Raw genomic sequence first — 26,120 nt, forward strand, 5'->3', positions numbered from 1 at the left:
ACGTTGGCTTTGTCAGTTCTATGTTAAGTATGAGTTTCAGCACTCAGAGACTTCACTTAAAACAAAAACAACTCCCTCCTGTACAATTATGCAAACCAGACACAAATTATGGTAATTTTGTTTCCCCCTTCGGACTAATTGTTAAAATCAGAATCAGTAGTTGACCGGAAACTTGCCAGAATGTTCGTGTCAGCACAAATTGAAGGTTTTACAGACTTAGTTTGCCAATATAATGTCCTTTTTATTCAAATATGGAGTCTGGTCCAGTCAGTTTTGTCTGATATGAGTTTGTAGTTTGACTGAAGTAAGTAGAGCTGCAATAATTATTCGCTTAGTCGATCGATAGAAAACTATTTTTCAAGCACAAAATGACAGATATTCATATGTGAGGATTTGCTGCTTGACAGTAAATTGAATATCTTTAGGTTCTGGATTGTTAATCAAACAAAACGAGCATATTTTTTCACTAGTTTCTAACATCTTATAGACTAAACGGTTTATCAGTTAATTGAGAAAATAATCTGCACATGAATCGATAATGATGTTGCAGCTCTGGTGTGATGATACATGTAGACGAGGTATAAACAAGCATCCAAACAGAAGATGTTAATGAAATTACAATAAACAAACAATTTGAAGGAAATTCAAGAGGTGTCAGAATGCTGCAGTCAAGCTGAATCAGCATTAATTATCCGGTTTGACACGTAGGAGACAGAAAATGTTTTGTTATTTGAATGTTACGAAGATGAAAAAATGTGTTTCTGTGCAGGTGAAAAGGAATGACTGAGGAGGTGAATAATAAAGAGGAGCGATGACTGACTGTCGGCTTCAGATGACAGATGATGAATATAAAAGAGCGGTGAAGAAGGAGCAGATGGGAGTTAGAGGCAGACACACATACAGACTTCAAAGTGTTTATTACACAGCTTGTAAACACAGAGAAAGTCAGGATTTAACTGCAAATAAACCAAAAAATATTGAGTAATTCCTCTAAAATAACATTTTTATTGATGCATTTGTTATATTCTGAAATAATAACATCAATAAATACCTGCAGAGGTGATTTTGGGCTCATAAAGGAACATTTCCACAGTTTAAAGGACAATTATATATAGCTCCTTAACTATGAATCATGTAGATGTAACAGTTTAGCTGACCATTCAAACATTTACTGTAAAGTTTGTATTTGTCCAATTAGCCGTTTGCTAACATTTGTTTCTGCATATGAAAATCTGACTTCCTTGAGTTTTGTAATCCATCACAGTGAACATCAAGTCCACATTCATCAAGTTATATTATTGTTGGTTCATAATGTGCAGTAAACACAGATTTAAGTGAAAAGTCTGCATGACAATAATATAACTTTAACAAAAAGATAATGGACTTTAAGTTTCAGCTGCCTGCTAATAAACTCTCATAGCAAACGGAAATTAATGGAAGCCAAAGGATGCTTGGAGTGGTAAGAAAAATACATAATAATAATAATAATAATAATAATAATAATAATAATAATAATAATAATAATAATAATACAGATCCCCTCCAGACATGTTTGAAGACATGTAAAAAATACTCTACTTTGAATAATAATTCATCTATTTATTTATTGAATGGGACAGTGTGCTGTTTGAAACATTAAAGATGCACTACACCAGAGTTAGCTTGAAGCTAATTTGCATCTGAAGTCCCAGACAAACAACATACAACAGCACAACAACAAACAGTAAAAAAAAAAACCCACACAGAACACACCATACAAAATACAAAGCTACACACATCACATCACATACACCCACAATGTCAATTAGAAATAATGTAAACTAAACACAGCTGAGTTAAGTGTCTGATGTGATTTTTCAATAGAACAAAGTTAAATTACCTGGTTAGAAATCTTATCCTATGTCATTAAAAAATCTACAATCTATGACTCTGCAAATATTTTTCATTTCAGAAGTTTTCCTGCTGGATACCAGATGTCTCCTCCTTCACTGTAAAGTTCATCCTCAGTGTTTGTGAAGTTTCCACATCATACTTGTGTAAAAGTTGAATATTGGACTACGATTGTCTTCCAAACTAGTTCTGATGTGATGATGAAAACAAACTCTGCACAGAGAAGTTCAAACATTCAACTGAAGGAACAAAAAGTGGAGTGGAGGAGACTTTAATATTTCTAAAATATTGTGATGTAAAGTAGGTGTTCTGTAGTAAAATGGCTGAAACTTGCAACATCACTGTTATTGTCCTTTAATAACATGCAGCAGGTCTCTAGTTGGATTCTGGTAGTAACACCAGTGTGGGTAAGACCAGACATTTTATTCATTTATACTAGAAATACCAAAACAAGACTTTATTTTATATCTTACTTACTTTCCCACAACACCCTTTTATATCATTTAAAGAAGATAAACTTCTCCAGTATATTAATAGTGTCAAAGCACGAGGATGTTGCATAAATAAAACAATCTAAACCTGCAACAATCTGATCAAACAATAAATAAAAAAGATTACAAACGAACGGAGCAGACATTAATGCCAGCTTTCACTACTTCACGCTGATTGTGTTATAACTTTAATAGAAGTTTGTGAAGCTTGTCATAAACTGATCCTGAAGAAGTAACACAATCACATTATTTTGATCTTTTTACAGATTCATTGAGCGCCTTAAAAAAAAACATACTTACACACATTCATACTCGAGGATGCTACACCTGCTGCTTCACCAGTGTGTGAAACCTTCTATGAAATGAATCTCTACAAGCAAACACCATCATCAGATCCCTGATTCATCATCATCATCATCATCTGTCACATCATCATCTTAATACTGTTAAATGATTGAAGTATTGTGTTGGATATTTTTATTCATATTGTCTGTTGTTTTATTCAAGCTGTAAAGTGTGCAGAGACTCATCCAGTGATGTTGAAATAAACTGAAGTATTGAATTATTATCATTTATTTAAACATAAACGGGTTCAGTAGATGCAGAGCTTTCATCAGAAAAAACTGGCAAATATTATAAAAGAGTTGTTTAAAGGTTTACTAATGTTTTTATTCTAACCAGTCATGGTGCTCTTTGAGTTATTATTACTCTGCATAGAACAACAAATCCAACCAACAAGCCCTGAAATAATAAAAAAAGGATGTTTTTGTGCATGAGGTCACACTGATGTATTGAGAATATATTGTCTGTTTATTAAAATGGGATCCAGCTGGTGTCATCCTCCTGTGAAAGGATGAATATGTTCATAGTAGAATTGATCCACTGATGATATAACAGAAAATCATGATCAGATTCAACACAGAGATGAATGCATGTGCACCATTTTTCATAGTGTTTGCGGTCTGAGCTCTTTGACTTTTTCCACCTCAACACAAATTAAAAGAGCAAACATAAACACTTTTTTTTTTTTTGGATTTCACTTTATATGAAAAAGGACAAATATTTGTGCAAAATCTCAGCCGTCATCAGCTGCATTCCAAAAATAGTGGTCAGGTTTGGCTTTCGGAAGCGAGCCGTGGTCCTGCAGTCTGCATCATGGAGGAGATCCAAGGTGGCGCTCTGCCATTTTGAAAGAGACTGATCTCTTCCTTCTCCACGATGGTGATGCCAAGCTTTGGAGGGCCTGGCACCAGACACATTCTCCTCCTGCTGGTGTGTGTGTGTGTGTGTGTTTGCATGCTGTACCATCAAAAACACACACATATACTGTACAAACACACACATGCATGGAGATAAACAGCGATGACAGATGAGTCACGGACTGGAACATCGCTTCAGGCAAAGATCAGAGGAAGGAGGTCATCCAAAAATCCTGCCCCGAAACACAACACACAAACACATCTCAACTCAACTTTATTTATATAGCACCTTTCATACAAACATTCACACAGCAGCATTGAAACAACACACTAAAAAATTACAACAATAAAACAATAAAGTGTTGAAAAATAGATAAACATGAATAAAATAGAATAAAGGGATAAAAATTATATAAAAAACAATGATTAAAACTTTCAAATTAAAGCTGTAACATCACTCCAGATTAAAATCGAAAGCCAGATTAAAAAGATAGGTCTTTAATTTCCTTTTAAAAACACAGAGAGAGTCATTCTAATATCCAGAGTTTATACCTGTGTGCTCCATAAAAACAGACGGCAGCCTCGCCGGCACTTTTATGGGTCACATAAGGAACATCTAAAAGAGAAGCAGTGGAGGCTGCAACATAAAATGAAAGAAAGTCTCTGATGTAGGGAGGAAGGAGGTCATTGAAAGCTTTATAGACAAGAAGAAGAACTTTAAAATCCATCCTGATAGATACAGGCAGCCGGAGCAGCGTCTGAAGCAGCCGAGTGATGTGATCCATCTTCTTTGTTTTAGCTTGTAGTTTTCTTATAGATCTTCTTGATAATCCAGTAAAAAGGGGGATTACAATACTCTAAATGGCTTGTAATAAATGCATGAATGAGCATTTCAGCATCTTTCTGAGTTAAAAAAAAATGATGATGAAAATATGTTTTAATGACCTTGTTAAGATGAGAATTAAAATGTAAATCTTTCTCACACAAAGAAAACACATTAAAACACTTTTTAAGTGATTAAATCTCCTGTTTAGCCGGTCCACTGCATATTCAGTAATAATACCTTTAATGCATCCTGATAGCTAAAGTGGCCCAGAGATGATCTTTGATCTCCATTAGCAAACCCGTAATATAAAGCTGACTTTGTAATTATAGGATCCATAGTAAGCGTTTTAATGTAACAGTTCACAACAGACACTCAGAGGATTTAAATGACTTTAAAAGTGGAAAACTAGCCAGCGACACTGTGAGTTTACTTTCATAATGACATTCAATTTTATTTATTGTCTGTGAGGGGTGGACAGCAGATGCATGGTGTACATTTAAAAAAAACATTTAAAAAATCAGTCAGAAATCAAAGAAAAGAAGGCAAAGTTATGATTTGAGATGTTTTTTTAATATGTTAAGATTCCTCTACAGACGTTTTAAGAAGCAACCTGCAGTTAAATAATCATCATATATAAACAAACCTGAACAACAAAAACATCATTTTAATCCGCAGCTGCAAATCTAATCCGTCTCTGAGTAGCAAAAGTTGTAATTATCTCTCATGTAGGTGGAACATAGTGGAAAAGTGGTGAACACACACAGCTGCACACTGTCTGCACAACATATAGTTTATAATTTAATGCTGATACCTTGTGACAGTTCACCACCCAGAGGTTCTGTGCACCTGTCTTACAGGTAGACTACGCTTTTCCATGTATCTAACATGTGAAATTGTACTGCAGCTGTAAAGGAGTTTATTTGTGACGCGTCACATCAGTTTAACTTCATATGCATAGAGTTTGAGGCACCGCGATGATCAGTATTAATACTGAGAAGACTGACGGCCTCCATCAGCCTCTACGCAGCAGTTCATGTTGTCTGTCACTGAGTCAGAGCAGGTAGAAATCTGCACAGCTCTCTGATAACTGGAGGAGAGTTTATTCTTTCAGCACAAACATAGATAATAAAATCAGTTGTATACTGATTTAAAAAAACATCTTTTACATGTTTATTCTTTCCAGTGAAATGTAAAAGAAAAGCTGTTGGTTCTGTGAGAAAAAATAGGCCAAATTCAACAAAGATAAACTGATGTTTAAAAAATATACCTTTAATGCAGCATAAAATGTACAAAAATCTGATGCAATTTAATTTAAAACCCAAAGCTTTTTGCATCCGAAAGCATTTTAAACCTCAAGAATCACTCTATCTTTGCATCCTTGCTGAACAGATTATTCTTGGCTGTCAACGACTATGTTTACATGCACACTAATATTCCACTATTATTCCCAATATGACAAAATTCCAAATTTGATACAGGTCATATTCCATTTGGATATTCTGAATTAGGCCTCATTAGGAATGTAGCATATCCTTATTAAGACATGTGGAATATGCTGATATTATTCAGGTTTTAGGAGCATCCTTTGGACATGTACAAGTGTCTCAACTGGGCTTTTTAATGCAGTTTGCGACACACAGCTCTATGTGTTGTAAACAAACCAGCCGCTACTAGCCAACAGTTTGCAAGGCTGGAGTAGAGATACATGCCCAAAAGAAAAGCCCTCATTGCTGGTTGAAGGGAGAAACACCTCCTTTTAAACATTTTGAAAGACTTGACTATCGACAGGTTTTTGGATATATGCAAATATCGCAACGCCGACCTTTTTCAAGAAGATGGTTGAACAAGTCCGCCACCCGTGAAAAAGCAAAGAAGCAAAATGGCTCAAGTAGCTCCAGCTGTCAGAATAAAGGCAAAAACCAGCATGTTTTGTGCACGTAAACGTAGTCATTGGCTCTCTAGGCCTTGTTCTTGATTCCTATTGGACAGGAGACTCCCGTCCCTCCCAGGCCGCAGTATCCTTCAGGGTTTTTACTGAGGTACTGCTGGTGGTAGTCTTCAGCGTAGTAGAACGGCTGGGCTTCGGCAATTTCTGTCGTAATCGGACCAAAATGTTGCTGTGTTAGTTCCTGAAGAAAACAGACACAAAGACACATTAATGGATATACAAGAAACTATACTGGCTGATTACTGTAGTAAAAACAACAATAGTGAGACAATAAAATGACAATTTGACATCAGTTTTTGCAGCAACAGCAAAGGAACATAGAACAAGAATAAAGTGCATGATGGGAAATGGAGTTCTATTTGAGCTCCACGATGTTGAAAACATCAAATCTTGTGTATTTCTTTTTGAATTTTCTATAAAATTTTGGATTGTGAGTGGAGATACATGCAAGTATCCTGCTTCTGTGTCCATAACCTAAAAAATATTTGACGCCCCTTGTTAATGTTCATATCCTACTTTCTTCTTCCTGGATCGTGTTGTTTGTCTATATCGAACCGATTTCACCAAAACAATCATTTTAACTTTCATCTGATCGAATCTTATCAAGGCTTCATACTGCGAAGTACTAATGTGTTTATGCAAAACACACATGTGTAGCTGCAGGGAGGGAAGTACCTACCAGAACACACAATACACACAAACACACACACACATTGACAGTAGAATCAGTTGGTGATGACACCTTCTACTTCTTGAGATAAAATTACTCAACCAGATGGCGTGTGGGTAAATTAAAAGAGAAAGCAACACATTTCTGAAACTTTTATTCCTGATGGAGGGCTGTTGCTTTGTTTTAGCATGCATGCATGCATGTTCGTTACCCAGTGAGCTTCTTATTTAATCATATTGTGAACCGTAAAGGAGCAAAATTTGGTTTAACATTTACATGTTTTTATCTGCAAAGCTGCTGTTCACCCTCCTGACTTTCTGCACTCAGAGGATACAGCAGACTTTTCTGGTTATTATCCTCTTGGCCTCATTAAACAACAATATAAAAGAAACTACCCTTCAGGCTTTCAAACATCACAATTAAAGTAAATTCAGACATCTCTACATGTTTTTTTCTGATGAAACCCTCTCTAGTGTATTTCTTTTGGCTGCTGTTTCTGAGTTCATCATGTTTATTTGGTTAAATATTTAACAATGTGAACGCTTCATTTGCTGGTTAAGTATTCAGGGTAATTCTTTTAATAACTGTGGATGCTTAATTTAATTTGGAGTATTCAACTGCAAAACTGTCATACTATAATTTACTGCTGAATTACTGTATATGATGTGTACGCTGTATGTGGCAACTTTCATGATATTTTACAGAAACACTAAGTTAATCTAAAGATGCGTCGAGTCTTCTTCTGCTTGTTATTCTTTGAAGGACGGTAAACAAATCTTTCCGAATTAATTCCAGTAATAGCAAAGCAACATTATTTTGATACTTGAATTCTTGAAACTGCATGAGTCATTATTCATATGTGAAAATATTTCACCTTAATCACCAAAGAAACATATTTAAATGCTTGTTTTCTATATTATTTCATAGTTTTTGAACTGACAATTTATGTTTATGATATTAAATGTCTTTAAATTTTATAATTTTCATGCCAATAATTGCATATTGATGCAATTTATGGGATCCAATTAAATTTCTCATTTGGTCTGATTAAAATCCTGCATCCAGAACAGACCTGATCAGCCTGTAAATATGTAATCAATCAAACGGCATCATATCCATCACACCATGAGCTGATGAAGAACCCATTTTAATCAAAGCTCCATACATCATCAAAGCAGTGGTGTCACCAGTGTTTACTTCACTGATCACATCCATCATCCTTCCCTCCCTCCACTTCCTCCACATTTAGGATTTTGTTCACCAGCCAGAGAACCAGAGGTCAGGTCCAGGCCCTCGGGGAGCTGGCCTGGGACCTGAGGCCCAGCGGGGAGCCTCTTCTCTGGGCTGGAGGCCTCTGATGATGACCCCTGGGGCCCGGAGCCTCTACAAGCTGTGAACAATATGAGGTTTACAAAGCTGGTAAAAGCTTTGTTTAGATGTTTGGAGAGAGGATTGAGATTATTTGAGCTGATATCAAAGTCCTTTTGGTTTTCAAAGGTCGAGGTCAGCTTTACTGTCACTCTTCTTCCACCAGCGTCGTTGCTATAGCAACCCCTATATAACAGTTTAACTGACATGAACAGCTGCTATTTTGTCAGAACTGTGACGGAGCAATTATAGAGTTGTTATGGAGAAGAAGCCAGAGGCACGAATCAGAGCGCTTCGTCGCTGAAGTTGTCGACAAAACGTGTCGCCATAGTTACTGAATTCACTCAAAAGTGACTGTAAAGTCAGTTTTCTCGACACAACAATCTTTAGCTTCTCTGCTAGCGGCGCAAATGAATGAATTTGATATAAGAATACAAAGAAATTGATTTTTTTTTAAAATTTTCTTGACATATAGTTAAATAGGTGGACAATATAACCGAGGACGTGATCTAAAAGAGTTAAAAAGGCATTTTTCATTCAATCTCAACTTTAAGATCTACTTGTAGCCTCAATGTTAAACATGTTTTATCTTTTATCATATCTAAGAAAAGAGAACATGAGCAACATAAATATAAAGTAAAACACTGTGTATTATATACAAAAATCTATTCAAGTCTGCACATTCTGTACAATACAGACACAAATAGTAAAGAACAGCAGTAAAGAAGCAGAATATAAATAAGTTTTGTTTTGAATGCACTTGCAGTTTGAGAGGAATGAAACTCTGGTGGGAAACACTAAAAAAGTTCTCAGTTTATTTTTAATACCAAACAATCAGACTTAAAGCTGCGCCGGGTAATTTCACACATTGGTGCCTCTAATAGTTAGTGAGGGGTAATTGTTTGAAAACCGTTTTAACTTCATTGACGTCACCGCTCAGAAGTTGTTAAAGAAGACGTCAGCAAACAAAACCCAGAGGGGTCTGAGATGCTTTTATAGCAGGAAAATACAAAAGGTTCAGCTTTTAATTCACAGTGTTTGCTCACTGCTGTTTGATTCATCACTTCCTGTGAAGATTTCCCACCATGACTGTACTGACGCCACAATTTAATTTGGGTAAGTAGGGTGGAGGTTCAGCACAGTGCTTAATCAGACTGGGAATCTCTTTTCTGTTGCAGCTGCACTTCATGATTCAGGCTGGAAAGATGGATTTCTACATACGACAAGGTACGTTTATTTATGGAACCTTTCAAAAACAATTCAAAGGGCTTCATATGAGGAGTGAAAATACATTAAAACAACATTTAAAGACAATGAGAAGGAAAAGTAAATAAAATAGAATACAATAAAATACAGAATGCAAATTGACTAAATAAAGGACGAAGGAATAAAAGCTATAATGCAGTAAAATAGAACAAATGGCCCCAAAAAAGCAGCAGGAAGCAGAAAAAGCTTGATTTAAAATCTTTTAAATTTAGATCCCCTCCAGGCTCGCTTTAAGATATATATAAAAAAAATACTCTGCTTTGAAAAAATAATTTGTGTCTCATATGATTTTTCTACAAAAAAGTTCAGTTAACTAGTTAAAAATTCTTGAAATTACACCCAGTCGTTCTCCCTCGTTAAAAAGATGTTTCACTGCTGGATACAAGATGTCTCCTACGTCACTGTAAAGTTCAGCCTTAGTGCACCGGAGGATTCAAGTTTCAACATCACACTGGTTTAAGTACAATATTGAACAACAATTGGCCCCAGATAGTGCTTGTAGGTACTAGGGATGTGCCCGAATTCAAATACATTATTCGGCAAAGCACAAATTGTTGGTTTTTATGCGAATATTTGTTTCATACAAATATTTTAAAAACGTATTTGTTGGGGGTGTTCCCCAGAGATAAAACTGAGCTACTGACACAAGCAAAGTCCCCCTTCTCCTTTCCACAAATTTGGGTTGTAAAAAACAGGCAATAAATGTAAAGTGCAAATAATTGCCTTTGAAGTTCCTCCCTACACGTTACACGATGTGCTGTCTCTGTGTTGTGGGTGTATAAATAGGTAGAGGTCTGTCTGCAACAAGGTGCTGAGTAAAGTTTTAGTTCAGTAGTCAGCGCAGTTGTCTATGATCTGGGAGACTCCAGTTCGAGACCCAGTGTGGGGACCTCCTTCATAAGTAAATGGTAAATGGACTGTACTTGTATAGCGCCTTTCTAGTCCTCCGACCACTCAAAGGGCATTCACCCATTCACACACATTCATACGCTGAATGGGTACAGGGGCTACCATGCAAAGTCCCAACCTGCCCATCAGAGGAAACTAACCATTCACACACATTCATACACTGATGGCACAGCCATCAGGAGCAATTTGGGGTTAAGTGTCTTGCCCAAGGACACATCGGCATGTGGACTGGAGGAGCCGGGAATCGAACCACCGATCTTCTGATTAGTGGACGACCCGCTCTACCTCCTCAGCCACAGCCTACTTGGGGTAGTTTATTCATGAACACTTATTGTAACACTTAAGTTTTCTAAAATTAAAAGTGTCATAAAAACAAAAACAGGATTTTTAAGTTTCTTTCCACCTTTATTTGAATAGAAATACAAATATTTTTGCTGCCTCAACAAATACAGATACAAATACAAATACTGGGATCTCTGCACATCCCTAAAAGGTGCTCACCATAAACTCAGATTTAAGGTGAGCACAGAGAAACTTTCTATTTCAGCAGATGATTGTGAAAACAGTCTGCTAATGTGAAACTGCAAACATCCTGGTGAAGAGGAAAAACCCATTTTTGAGCGGAGGTTTGTTTTAACCTTCAGAACAGAAAGTAAACACTAGTCCCAAAGGCTCTGAGAAGTCTGACGTGTTTATATTTTGGTTTTGTCCCTTTTAGTGCCTTAAAAAAGTATTTTTAAAATCAGTCCTTTGACATACAGGTAACCAGCGCTGTGATGTAAGAGCTGAGGTAATGTGCTCCACTTTCTTACCTTATGAAGAACCATTAGCAGCTGAAACACACAGCAAACTGCAGGTCGACCATCACTGAATCTTTTAAGGGTAGGGCCTGGCGCCTCACGTTACGTCAGCGCTAAAACAAGTCAAAGCGGCTGAGTGGCACCAGGAAAAATTGTGCAGCCGGTGTGTCTTGGGGAATTTCAAATGAAAGTCACTGATGGTTGTGGCTTTGATTTAGAGTCTACAGTACATTTCAGTTCCAAATGTTGTGTTAAGTTTGAGTTTCAAAGACTGTAGAACTCCTGTCTGCATTACTTTTAAAGGAAAACAACACCGACAGTGAAAGAAACGTGTCAAAATGTATAAAAACGTCAATAGAAACGTCTCAAACTACTACTGCAGCATAATCTACTCCTACACTGTTCATCTGTATTAAGCAGAGCTGCAACTAACAATCATTTTCAATATCGATTAATGATGACATGACGATTTTTTTCTTGATTAATTGATTAGTTGTTTGGTCTATAAAACTCCTGTAAATAGTGAAAAATGTCGATCACTGTTTCCCAAAGCTCAAGATGACCTCAAAAATCTTCTTTTGTCCCGACCAACAGTCACGACCCAAAGATATTCACTTTACTGTCATAGAAGAATAAAGAAACCAGAAAATATTCACATTTGAAGCTGGAATCAGAGAATTTGGACATTTTTTTTTCTTAAAATGACTAAAAATGGTTAATTGATTATCAAAATAGTTGGTGATTAATTTTCTGTCGATCAACTAATCAACTAATCGTTGCAGCTCCAGTATTCAGTATGTTTCAAACACAATAAAGCTTCACTGTCACCACATCACCTCCTCAACTCTTTACTAGCGAAACACCAAATGCTTAGAGCAACGTCGGAGAAGTAACTTAGGCTACAAGAGCGGTTTTATGAATGCTTTATAACATTTTTGCATGTTCTTTTTTGACTTAATCAACCGTTAACTGGAGTGAATCCAAGCTGACGACAACTGCTGCACTCCTACGTGGCAGCCATATTTCAAGCCTACATGTAGAGTATTTGATACTATAATTGGGGATTTTCTCCTGGAGGTCGACGGTTGCTCCATCTCCCCATCCCCTGAAGTCTGCAACCTGGGCGTCATCCTGGACTCTACCCTCTCCTTCCAGTCACACATCAAATCTGCCTTTTTCCACCTCAAAAACATCTCCCGACTCCGACCGTCACTCTCAAACACCGTCACCGAGACCTTGATCCATGGCTTCATCTCAAATCGTCTGGACTACTGCAATGGAGTCCTGTTCAGAATACCCAGTAAAACCCTGGACAGGCTCCAATATGTCCAGAACTCAGCTGCCAGGGTTCTTACCCACACCAAACCCTGGCAGCACATCACCCCCACTCTCATTCACCTACACTGGCTCCCTGTGAAATACAAATACAAATCCATCCACTCCCTGGCCCCCCCCCAGTACCTTTCACACCAACACACACCTTCCCGAAGCCTGCGGTCCTCGGACTCGGGGCTGCTCTCCGTCCCCCCGCACCAGCCGACGCAATTTCGGAGACAGAGCCTTCAGCGTGGGGGCCCCCACCCGCTGGAACTCTCTCCTTTCTGAGATACGAAGCCCTCCTACCCTGGACTCTTTCATAAGTGACTCATTAATGATTTTTATATATAACAACGAAGGAGTCATGACCGGAGTGGTGACTGTAGAGCTGCAGAACACCTTCTGGTCTGTCGTCTTTTTCAGTAAAAGGTTCGTAATTATGGAACAAAAAACACAACCATAACCTATATGTTAATGTACTCATATACAATATATACATATACACATGCATCTGTCCTGTTGTTTCACCCTGATTCTGTTTTATTTGTTTGATTGTTTGAATCTAGAGTTCAACCAGGTGCTGCAGATTAGCTTCAGCTGGATACGTTACATCTGTTGCAATGTTTATCTGTATGGTTAATTCCTTTAAGATGACAATTATCTGCTCATAATACTAACTGTAGGCAGATTAAAGCTAAAAAATATGGCCACTGACATCAATCTAACACCACCTGTGATGACCAAAATGGCTGCATTCTCCATTCTCCTGCTGTAGTGGCATCCCCCCCCCCCCCCGCTGCCTTTTCAGTTTCAGTGCGCTTGTTTGGGCTGGCTCTACTGCTGTGTGCGCAGCCTGCTATAAATGCAGAATTCACATCCATTAATTTGCATGTCAGAGAAGTAGATTGCTCATTTGGAATGCAAATACCTTGACTGCTCTGGCAAAGCAGAGAAAACGTGAACAACACTGATAAGCACCCACGAGACAGAGAGGAATGAAAAAAAAAAAAAAAACGGGAATGAAAAAAGGTGAAGCTGGCACGTTCAAAAAGCACAAGAGAGGGATTTTATAGACAAAGAAGAAAGGGGAAAGAAAAGAAAAAGGAAAGAGAAGCAGCTTGTTTTTGTGTTTAGAAGCAGATATATGAATGTTCATGAAAAGAAAATGTAGCCGGAGAGGTGTATCACGAGAGGAAGAGATGCCAGAACAATGAGTACTCACTGCTTTAGCACCCATGCTTGCACCCACTGAGCGAGCACACATTATTACATAAAGCAAGCACGCAACTACACACACACACACACATAGACACACACACACAGTTACCACTTCCACCTGCCATTTTAGACGCAGTGCACACCCTAATGATGGGTAGGAGGCAAAAGAAGAAAAGGGAGGCTCCTTTCATGCTGCAGACAACTGCCAGCCGCCTGCAAGGTAATTTTCTGCAGTGCTGTTGTACCTTACACACACACACACACACACACACACACACACACACACAATAACACACACACACACCAAATCCCCCCAATCACTCTCTGTGTGAACAATACAATCAAGCCAGGCGGCGAAGCGAACACAGTCAATACCCTGACACCAAATTAACCAGACTATTCTCTCTCGTTTTCACTCTCCTCTCGCCTAAACTTCCTCTCTTCTTCTGTCTGTATTTCACCGTTTTTGCTCTTCCAGCTACATTTTTTTTTTTTTACAGCTGCACATATAAATCATGGTAGGAAGACAAGGAGTAGATGATATCTAACTCTAAGTATCAGAGTGGATAGTAATAGCAATTCAGGAAGTGTCTGGTAGGTGTATCCTGGGAAAATCCTCTGTGCTGTGATGCATTTTTTTTTTTCCATTTTCAGTTAGTTTAAAAACGAATAAGACGGACTAGACAAAGCTGCCGCCGTAGCTGCAGAGACAAAGAGAAGAGAGACATCTACAAAGACTTCATCAACTGAGAGGACTCCACCCAAGATTTTTACAAGCACAAAATCATCAATATTTTAAAGGCGGTTCCGCACGTATGCACGCGAAGTCAACGTACGATGGAGAACAAAAGTGAGAGATGCATCTGCTCTCATAAGAGAGAGAAAAAAAAACATTGAATTATTTAAATCTTCTCATCTTTTCTGGCACAGAAATCCGCAAATTGACTCTTTATGTAAAACATCAGATACCGACAAGTTCAAACTAAATATATGGATACAGACGTTCAAAAACTCAAAACATAATTTGAACAAACCTTCCCAGTCAGTGTGTGTGTGTGTGTGTGTGTGTGTGTGTGTGTGTGTGTGTGTGTGTTAGTTTTGCAACTAAAGCGATTTTTGTGGAGGACAGATTTAAGGCCCAGATGGTTTGGCATGGAGTGTGTTTGCTATAGGCCAACTGCTCTCACACACACACACACACACACACACACACACACACACAGATGGGAGAGGGTGGGGGAGGCAATCTGGTGAGAAAAAAAATGAGAGAGAGAGAGGAAACAAAAACTGGAGAGATTTTGATTGAGAGATGTGTTTGGTGGATAAAAATAATCGATCTATTTGTCTGTATATATAGGATGGAAAAAACACAGTTTACAGAGATGTAGAAAATGTGTGTATCTGTCCATAACTTCCAGAACACACACACACACACACACATTCAACAATACCAGCTTTGGCAATATGATCCTCCTACTGAAGTATTAAAACACATATCTGGTGCCAAAATTGTCCTTAGAATAGAAGTTATATACAGAGTGACCAGTTCTTATGGATCTATTTTGCACTGACAACACGCGCCGCTGCATTCATACACTTCCTATTAAATTTACGTTTATTATTTCTAAGTTTCCCTCCTTTGTTGTAGCCTGGTTATAACAACTGAGACTATGTTCATAATATCTCACGATACAAAAAAAATGCAACAGAACAAAACAACATAACTGACAATTTTGCTTTTCACCAGTTAAAAACACTTCATTTAAACAGGTTCGTCCTCTGCGGAGCGTGAATAAGTTCAGTGAACGTTATGGCAACCAGTCTATTGCAGTATCATATATCTTGTGTGCAAGTGGAAATTTAGTTGTAAAAGCGGTATATTAGAGGAAAGGCAATTCTCTGGAGACGATGAATATCCAAAATCCAAATTTCATGATAATGTGCCTGTTTATATATATATTTGTTGTGGACATGTTAAAGTTTCGGCCTGACAGTGCTGCTAAAGGAAAGACCAAACCCACTAGGATTCAGGTCCAGGTATCGTTGCTATGGTGAAGGCGCCAGCGACATCCTTAACGTATGGTCAGTATAACATTATGTAGTACTGCAGATTATTGGTTAATGGACTTTACTGTACATTGAACTGTAAAGAAAATAATGTGTGCTATGGACAAAGAAACAAAGTGTATGAAATATATGAAGGTGACAAGAGATATAAATACACCACAGCAACGGTCGCTGAGGATCATGGGTAGGCTAATGTAGCCGCTTCCGCTATCGTACAAAACTGACAAAAATACTTGATTTCTAAACTAAAATTGCACGGTCTTTTGAATTTGGTTTTCTGGATTTTCATTTAGAAACTAAAAAGGAATAGATCATGTGACTTCCGTTTTTGGTTTCAAACGCAAAAACGAATTGGCTTGATGTCCGCAGACATGTTCGATATTCAATCTAAAAAGGAATAACGATAAAAACGAATCGGCAAAAACCAAAAACGGGCCGGGTTTGATTAGTTTTTCGTTATTTGATTCTGACACCAAAAACGTTTTTTTTGTTTTTTGTTTTGAAACAAATAACAGATTTACCGTTTTTTGGTTTTTGAATTATAAACGAATTACAAATTATCCGATGATACCCGGACCAATTCTTCCTCTCTGGACCGTAAACATCCACAGCAAATTTCCTCAAACTGATTTATTTGTCATTTCTCATGTATGAAGCTGAGAGTTTGACCGACAGGGTGGCGCCAAAGAAAAGTTCACTGCCCGTCCCAAAATAAGAAAGGTTCCTATACTTTTTGGAGCATGACTGTCCAATCTGTCCATTAATCTGTGATGTTCCTTGTCTATGTTATAATATAAACTTTTAAATAACCCTTGAATTTAGTTGGTTTTCTTCACAGAAGTTAATTAAATGCTGGGACAAATACCCCTAAAATTTTTTTCTTACAGTCCTTAAAAACAAAAGAGTGTCTCAGCGGGGGTCAGGACCCCCAGGTTGGAAACCAGTGTACTAAATGGCCTTTTCGGGCCCTGAAACATCCTGCAAGTATAAAAAAAACCAAATAGATGAATTTTATGATTATCTTAAGCTTAAGATGTTTTTGGGAAACAAGCTGCTGGTTTTTTAAGCCTTTGAAAATCAGTACTCTCTGACATAAAAGCCATATAATTGACTTTAAACAAAGTTTTAAGTAATTTGTACAATTTTAGTATTGTAACAGCACTTAATTAGGATAAAGTATCCCTGATGGACCAATGGAAATGTTGTACTTATTGGTGGCTGTACACAAAAAATCAGAGCAGCATCAAAGCTATTAGGATGTCCAATTGTCCCATTTGTATACAGAAAACTACAATTATGGTGTCTGATTGCTTGCAAACCCAATGAACTGCTTCAACCCCACCAGACTGTTGCTCAACATATCAACCAACTATTTTTTTTTTTTTACATCAGAACATGAAAACAGTGTCAGATGTGTTTATCAGTGATGGACAGAAGGACGCAGAGAGAGACTCTGAGACACAAATCCTGCTGAAAGAAACACGGTTCAAGAATGAAAAGAGAAGGAACGAATGAGGGGAAGGATACTGGAGGAAGAGAACTCTATAGAGTAGAATAGAGTAGAATAGAACAGCCGCCTCCTCCTCCTCAGTTTCCATGGCAACAAGCCCTGTTGGTGGGATGATGGTGCAGAAGTCTCAGCAGGAGAGAGTTCAACAGAGGGAGCGTGTGTGTGTGTGTGTGTGTGTGTTGCCATATATGCCCATATGCTACCGAAGTCAACACACACACACACACACACACACACACACACACACACACACAGAAAAAGATCCATTATATTTCAGTATTCATCTATTGCAGCCAAAAGCTTCTCACTGTTTCTGAGAAAGAAGGAGGTGGATGCTGGGAAATGGAGTCACAGAAACAGGGAGGGACTGAAAAGGAGGAAGAAAAAGACAGAAGGACGGAGGGAGGGAGAGTAGGAAGGATGGGACATATTACACGGGGAGGAAAAGAGAAAGAAGAGAGATGAAAGAAAAAAGTTTGGTAGAAAGAGATGGACAATGATAGAGGGATGACTGGTGGATAGACGTGTGTACCTTCTGGTATTCATCTTTGGAGGCCAGCGCTTCCTCGAGCTGCTGCTTTGTGTAGGTATAGATGGCGGAGCGGTACGTTGTCCCGACATCGTTCCCCTGACGCATCCCTGAACACACACACACACACACACACACACAAAATATCTGAATATCAAGATTTGAGGATTTCAGCTGACGTGAGGTGCCTTCATCCACAGTTCTTGGCAGAGGGACCATCACATTATCTGAAAACAACAGCTGACAGCATTTCCAAAAAAATATGGCTTGTCTGTCTTGGCAGGACTGAAGTGATCGTTTTCCTTTTCATCGTTTCAATGTCAGCTCGTCACACTGCCAGCCGCCATGTTTGCTGAGCTGTAGGGATGTTTGTTGTTTGTCAAAATATCTTCGGTGATGATTTTGTTTTTCACCGATTGACACCAACAGGTCAAAGTCAATTTTTATTTTTACAGCCCAACATCACAAATCACAAATATGTCTTGACGCTAGCATGGTAGCATCTCATTGCTAAATATAATAAATAATAAACAGTTATAATATAATAGTTGTCAACATGCCTTTTAACATGCTATCTGTATGCTAATGTTGGCATATTAGAAAGCTAACTGCAGTTGTGTTTTGCCCAGAAAGCTAATGATAGCTTGTTAGCGCACAGCTTCAACCAATGAAGCTTCGACGAGTCCTCTGATGTCCTAAAATGGCCACCGTCCAAAAGACTGAATGAACCCTTTCGAATTTAGGACAAAGTATGGCTCTTCCTCTCTTCTCAGGACAAACTTTACCTTTTTTCCCTGCTAGCGGTAAAGAATTGCAACATTTTCTCTTCATTTTTCCTCCATCCAACAGTCTTGTTTTCTGGTGTATAATGAGCCTAAAAGCCTCTCGGGGCCACTGGCAGCTATAAACAAGCAGAAATGTTTTCCTCAAGTGTTCTTTTAAGAGTGTTGCAACAAACATTTGAGATTGGGTGAAATAATTATGATTCATCAGTCAGGCAGGAATTTGGCATAGCTGCAGTCAAGTTAATGAAATCTGAATTGTCATTATCCAAACCGTCATTGTTGCTGGTGTTTCTATAGTTTGGTTATTAAAACTGTCTTATGAAAATCAAAGAAATGAGGCAGACAAACAGAAGTGAGAAGTGCATTTGACCTGAAAGTATTATCCAATTTGCAACAAATCCGGCACAAAACAGACAATTATACTCACAGCTTTCTCTGTATCAAAGGACTCTTTTCATTCTGTTGTTTATCAATGAAAACAAACTGCTCTTTTCCCTTTAAGGGTTCAGCTGTAAGTGTGCCGGTGGGTGAGGTCGTACCTTGAGTCGGGTCGTGGCTTTCCCAGAAAACTTTGAGCAGGTTGGCAAAGGTGATCTTGTCTGGATGGAAGACAACTCTCACCACCTCTGTGTGGCCGGTCCGACCTGCAGAACACAACATTAAAGCCAGTCAACGTGTTTTCTCTTACAAATATTTTCATGCCTCGCTGATCTTAGGAATTTTTTTTTTTTTTTATGAATCAATCATTCAAGTAAAGGTGCAATGTGTAAGATCTTTACTGCCCCGTATAAAAAGAACTTCAAACCATAGACTGTATTAAAATATGGACATAGTCACCATTGGTTTCTAAAGAGCCACTCCGGCCGTCGCCATCTTGGCAGTGCATGACTCCGCCTCACTCCCAGCCAATCCAAAATGAGCAAAGAGGCGGGCCGAATGGCTGAAACAAGCCACCTAGCGGCTGTCGGACCTGTCACTCAAAGCAGCCATGTCCTTCATTTTGCATAACTTTACGGCTTAATAAAATTTAAACAGGTGAGTTATAAAAAAATTCACCCTCCGTACAGTTGTCATGGCCACTCGCGGTATTGCTGCGAAAAATCCCCCTGCGGCCCACAAAGGATTTTCCCCATAGACCACCATTGTAAGAGACGCCTGTAAAACTGTTGACAGGACCCCTCGAACTGCAAACAACGTCAATTATGACTCTTTCTATTATGAACTTTTGATCCATGGAGGTTTTATGTTTGTAAAACTTTCCTCAAGCCGAGAAAAGCGATTTAAAAATCCGTGACGTCATCACAATGTAAAGTCTATGGGCCAAGCGGGAACTCTCGGGCGGGGCCAGCGGGGGAAACACTACTGCGCATATTCAGTGGGCCGCACAACGCAGAAGCAAACCCGGAGGCTAGAAACTTCTTTTGGTGTATGCGCCAGGCGAGCAATTCCTATAGGACTGAATGGGCGCCATTTTTAGTCCGGTATCCAGCTCTTATAATACATCCATGGGATTGACTCGCTTTTGGAGCCTCATGTGGTCATTCAAGGAACTCCAGTTTTTTTGCACTTCTGCATTGGCTTCATTTTTCAGCCCCGGAGGTCGCTGCTTGCTTTGAACAAGTAATCGAAATACTTGCAGTTGACAAAACATTCTCAATTCAAGGCTTACTTGCATGTTCCTGAGCTTCTGACCTAACACACTGTCTTCATCAGTGGTTTGTTAAGTTGTCATGGAGGTGTAGATGTTCAAACTTTCCATTTTAGGACTTTTAGGACTGAAAGCTCTGGAACAATCCAGTAAGTGTGAGTTTGAGTTCCCAAAGTCAAAAACAAACAGTCAAACACAATATACACTCATCAAAATAATAAAAAAATGACATGTAAAAACCCTAAATGCAGGTACTGTCCTTGAAAAGCCCGTATTGGTCCACAGCTGATTTTAATGTTCAGCCATAACAAGCAATCAGTCCTGCAGACGGACAGACAGCAGCTGGTGCTGGTAATGAGTGTGACCCATTACGCTGCACCTCATCTTCCTCCCATCTCTCATTCTACCTCCGCTCTTATCTCTCTCTCTCTGTCTTATTACTTTTTTAATATCAGGAGTTATGGATTCCTACTGTAGATATTGGCGAACAGAGACAAAGCAGCGGTCGATATTAAATTAATGCCTCGCCGGGGCCAATCTCGGAGGAATAAATTCATCTCGGACAAGGCGGGAAATAAAAGTGGCGGATGGAAGCAGAGCAGGAGATAAAGCAGTAAAGAGCCGTCGTCCTCGTGATGTATAATTAACTGTATCATTATTTTATTTATGCTTATGTAGGTTTATCTATGGATCCTACTATGCACTGACAGCAAAGACTATCACCTCAAAACAATAACATCAATATATAATAAGAAAAAAAATATTATAATAATTTAAAGAATATATACTAATAATAAAGTAAAAATTAGAGATAATATTACCAGGACAATAACATCCTGTTTTATTTTAACAAAAGCTATTATGAATAGTAATAAATCTTTTTGGTCATTTGGTTTATAAAGTTAAATAGAAATTTGAGTATGTTTAGCTATATGCTGATGACATTTTTTAATTCTAGTGCTGATACTCGACTTTTGGTGCATATACAAGGATTGTACTGTTTTCTACAAAACATTTTTGGTCATTTAAAGGACCAGTGTGTAAGATTTAGTGGCATCTAACATAACAGACTTGGCAGAAATGGAATATAATCTTCATAACTATGTTTAATTGGTGTATAATTACATGAAAATTACATGAAAATAAGAATAGTGTTTCTGCTTTCAACCTTTTACTAAAAAAACTGCACATTATTACACTGACATAGCGCACAGCACAGCACTGCTTACATACATCTTCTGCTAACAAAAATATAGGAATGTGCCTAAATAAAAAATACTCTCTATGTCACGTCCTATCGGGACTTTTTCTGTTTTTTGGACTCTTTGTGTTTTTGTTCTTTTGACTTCTTTGGTTTTTGTTGTTTTCCTTCTGATGATCCTCAGACTTTTTCTGTTTTTAGTTGGACTTTTTGAGGGTCTCTTTCATTTGTGTTGCATTTGTGTTTCCTGGTTTTGGTTTTGTTCCTCCCTGTGTTTTTTGTGTCACCTGTTTGTTTACTTTAGTTCCTGTTTTATTTTGAAATATTTCCTCCTTGTGTCTGGTCACTTTACTTCCTGTGTTTGATTATTTCATGTGTCTCATCTGTGTCTCGTTTCCCCTCACCTGTGTTTCATTTGCAATCTTTCCCTGTGTATTTATAGTCCAGTTTTCAGTTCGGTCTTTGTCAAGTTGTCTGCTTTCATACTGTGTTCCGAGTTTATTCTGCGTTTATGTCCCGTGTTTCTGACCCTAGTTCCTGTGCCTTAGTATCTTCGGTGTTCCTGCATTTATGGTCTTGATTCCTGGTTCGTATTCTCAGTGTCTCCAGTGACTTTATATTATTCATTAAATATCCGGCATCGTGCCTGCCATCTCTTGCGTTTGGGTCCACCTGCTCCACTCACACAAACCTGACACTCTAAAACTGGCATCGCAGGGTTGAAACTAAGCGGCAACCTCCGGGGCTGTAAAATGAAGCCAATGCGGAAGTGCCAAAAACTGCAGTTCCTTGAATGGCCACTTGAGGCTCCAAAAGCGAGTCAATGCCCATAGACCCTCATGTTAAAATGCCCAACTTTACAGCAGAAATAAACATGTTTATGGTACAAAACACGGTTTTGGTCTCTGTAGCTAATTTCCTCTTTCATGACAACTGTACGGGGAGTGATTTTTTTTATAACTCACCCGTTTAAATTTTATTAAGCCGTAAAGTTATGCATAATGAAGCTGCTTTGAGTGACAGGTCCGCCAGCCGCTAGGTGGCTTGTTTCAGCCATTCGGCCCGCCTCTTTGCCCATTTTTGATTGGCTGGGAGTTACGCAGAGTCACGCACTGCCAAGATGGCGACGGCCGGAACGGCTAACTTTAAGCTTCAAAACCGCTCTTCAGAAACCAACGGGTGATGTCACGATAACTACGTCCATATTTTTATACAGTCTATGGTTTGAATAAGTGAAGGAAGAGTGACTTTGAGCAAGAATTCTGAGCCAACTTTTACTATTGGACAGTCGTGGGTTCTCGGTGCAATGGACACATTTTGGTTGGTACTAAAAAAGCTCTAATAACAGTCAACAGTAGAACATTTCAGTATTTCAGTATTTCAGGAAAGACTGCAACTGCTGGGTAAAAACTCTCAGAAAGATCAGGTCAGTTTCTCCCTCCAAACCTGAAGGTTGAGTGCTGAAAAAAGAAACAACCTATGTTGGTAAAACAGCAACTTTTCACATTTATAATGTTATTTTATGTGGCTAATATCTGATGGATTAGTCTGAGTGTTTAATGGATTCTTCTGCATTGCATTTATATTAGATTATTATGTTTAGTAAAGCCTGTAGATGTACCTGAATGTAAGTAAGAATTACAATGAACTTGTTTACTTTAGGTTTAACGCCATTGTTCTTTTTTGTAATATTTACTTTTTATGAATAGAGAAAAATCCTCCACCAATCCATCCATTTATTTATTTATTATGGTTTATTTGCCTTATGCTGATATGCAACATTCGCCACTAGAAGGGCTTTTGTGGAAAATAAGAGATTAAAACAGTGAAGTAAAAAGAAGGTAAACAAGAAATATCCAATAAAACACACATTTAGTAGTAACATTGCTACAGAAAACTAGACATGAGTCACTGTTTGCTACAAATAAATAGTTCTTAAGTGTATTTAAATTTGCACCACTGTCAGTCTTTCATCTCTTAACAGTGTAAGTAAAAATGTTTTCTTTTGATTGTTGAAGGCGGCTGTGATAACAAATAAAGATTAACACAGTGAGAGAAACAAGACCTGCAAAATGTGAAGAATAATGAAAAGTGTGGGAGTGTTTTTTAAAATCCAGTAACACGAGTAGATTTTTTTTTTTTTTTTTTCAAATGAAGAAACATGCAAATTTAATCATCACATTTCTCACCTACAATGAACGGAAGGTAAATATTTATCCAACAATGAATATGCAGATCAATCCTTGAAAGATAGAAAGCTGTTATGAGCACACACACATCCAGCAGTTTAAACCAAATCTAGTCTACTTTTATAATAGTGAGATGTACAAATAACAGGATGTAGTGGTGTAAAGATATGATAAAAAAAAGTAAGTATGCAATTTACAGTTATGCTTTTGATGGACAAAACTTTACAGATACATAAACATGTATCTTGTATTCTTACAATTAGACATGAAGGAACTAAATGTGCAGAAAATGAGACAGAAGATGGAAACTTGTGTTGATCAGAAACACAGTGTGAGTTTATGTCCTAGATCTGTCCAGAGCGTAGGAATACAAAAAGTAGTCCAGGTATTGTTTGCGTAACATACTCAACCATGACTCCAAACCAAGCCGACAAATTGACCTGCATGTTTAGTGAACTGTTCCGCACCTCTTCTGGCAAACAGTGCATGACACATAAATCACGCTCTCAACCCGTGTTCCTGAGTGTTTCAAATGTATTCATCTATTATTTTGCCTACATTTGCCAGAATGGTGTGCAAGAGAAACGCAGGAAAAATGGTTTAGAGGATGCTCCCTGGATGCAATGTGTGTTCAAGAGAAACAAGTATTTTCTATTATCCACATCTATCAAGTATCTGTCAGTTAATTAATTCATCTTTTAGTCTATAAAAGAGTCATTCAGTGCTCATCACAAGTTGGATGAGTCATCAGAGGCTCTTCAATGTAGCAATGTCAGAAAAAAAACAAAAAAATATTCAAGTTAGAATTGTTAGGTTGAGTAAAAACACATATTATCTTTCATTTGGTTGGTTGGCTTATCAGTTAACTTAGAGACTCAGGCGTAAGTGCTCATGAATTGCAGCATTAAGAGGTTACTTTGTTAAATTGCTGTTGGACTGAGAGAGAACGTACATCCGTGTATGTTCACGCTGAAATCCGATCTGAAATATGTGACTGACAACACAACAACACATGGAAAAACCTCAGCAACGAAGGCTACGGAACGGACGGCTGTTTATGGTAATCGACCGCGATCAGTCTCATATAACCGATTTTTTTGCTGATCATATTTTCTGCACATAGCCGCACTACGCTTCATATCATGCACACAGCTGCTGCAGCACAGACAACACACACACACAACATGTCGTTGGTGTGGAAGTTCTTCAGCGTGAGTGAAGAAGACACAAAACTCGTTATTTGTAAAACCTTTAAGTCCAGAATAAGCCATAGACGAACAACCTTGGAAACATCTGGAACAACTAACTTAATCAGACACTTAAAATCCATCACTGCAGTGAAGATGCTCAGTTTCAAGAAGAATAAGTTATATGATATATAGTTTATAGAGTTAATGAACATACAGTTGAACTTCATATTCCATTAAAGTTACAAAAATGTTTGTGTGTGCTGTCAATTATAGTTCTTGGAAAGAAAGCTGATGTCAGCTCATCGGTAAGGTCGAAAAAAACGTTGTAAACAAAGCGTCAGGGCAGGCTGAAGCTGGTTTTTGACTTGCAGGGAGTCGTTTTACCGACATTCACTTCCAAGTTTTGGAGCTTTGACCATGTTTAACATAGATATCCAACATCATAACAGTATATAAATGTCAGAAAATCACAAAAAACCCAATATCTCTCTTTTAAGTGTTCAAAAATCTTAACTTACTGCTCTCCAGATTCCTTATTAATCCACCCAGTCAGACTCTTTTATTGTATTGTGTTTATGGTTCCTCATAATTTTTGTAATCACTATATTGAATTTCAGCTGTTTTATCCGATACTGTTTTCCCTTTTTCATAATTGGCTCCAGTAAAATCTCCAAAGGCCAAATTGTGTTTAGCTTGCTGCATGACTGTGCACCTCCACCTCTACAGCAGCGAGGGCAGAATAAACCCACGTATTGATTAACCGACCCAATACTTTCAGAACTACACCGATACGCATATTTCGACAGTTATTTGTTTATTGTTCTTACAAAGTGTCTAAATGAATAAAACTAAGTTGGAAAGAGAAAGAGACAGGTGGTGATGCGGGTCTAATGATGGGATTCGCTCTGTACTGGCTGGCTGGATGGATCAATGGGAGGTCTGGACACAGAAATACACAAACACACTTCCTGCTCAGAGTGGTCAGGCATCAATAGCAGCCTTATCCATACCCAGTATAATGGGGCCTGGGGGAAATGATTCACTCTATTGTTTATGTGCAACTTGTTTTCCACAATCTATTGACTCTCTGTAGACACAA

The 26,120-nt window shown here is 38.2% G+C and overlaps 1 protein-coding gene across 1 annotated transcript in view; it reads right to left on the reverse strand.

Moving 5' to 3' along the window:
* Positions 1-4,954: 4,954 nt before the first annotated feature.
* Positions 4,955-26,120, reverse strand: part of msra (methionine sulfoxide reductase A) — a 42,843-nt gene continuing 21,677 nt past the window's right edge. Inside the window, exons 4-6 of the mRNA XM_042389795.1 lie at positions 19,333-19,437; positions 18,012-18,118; positions 4,955-6,535 (exon numbers count right to left, since the gene is read on the reverse strand). Of these exons, the coding sequence (XP_042245729.1) occupies positions 6,365-6,535; positions 18,012-18,118; positions 19,333-19,437 (383 nt within the window). The 3' untranslated portion in view covers positions 4,955-6,364. The remainder of the gene's footprint in view (positions 6,536-18,011; positions 18,119-19,332; positions 19,438-26,120) is intronic.

The sequence above is a fragment of the Thunnus maccoyii genome, chromosome 17 (assembly GCF_910596095.1).
Source record: "Thunnus maccoyii chromosome 17, fThuMac1.1, whole genome shotgun sequence".
Lineage (NCBI taxonomy): Eukaryota > Metazoa > Chordata > Actinopteri > Scombriformes > Scombridae > Thunnus > Thunnus maccoyii.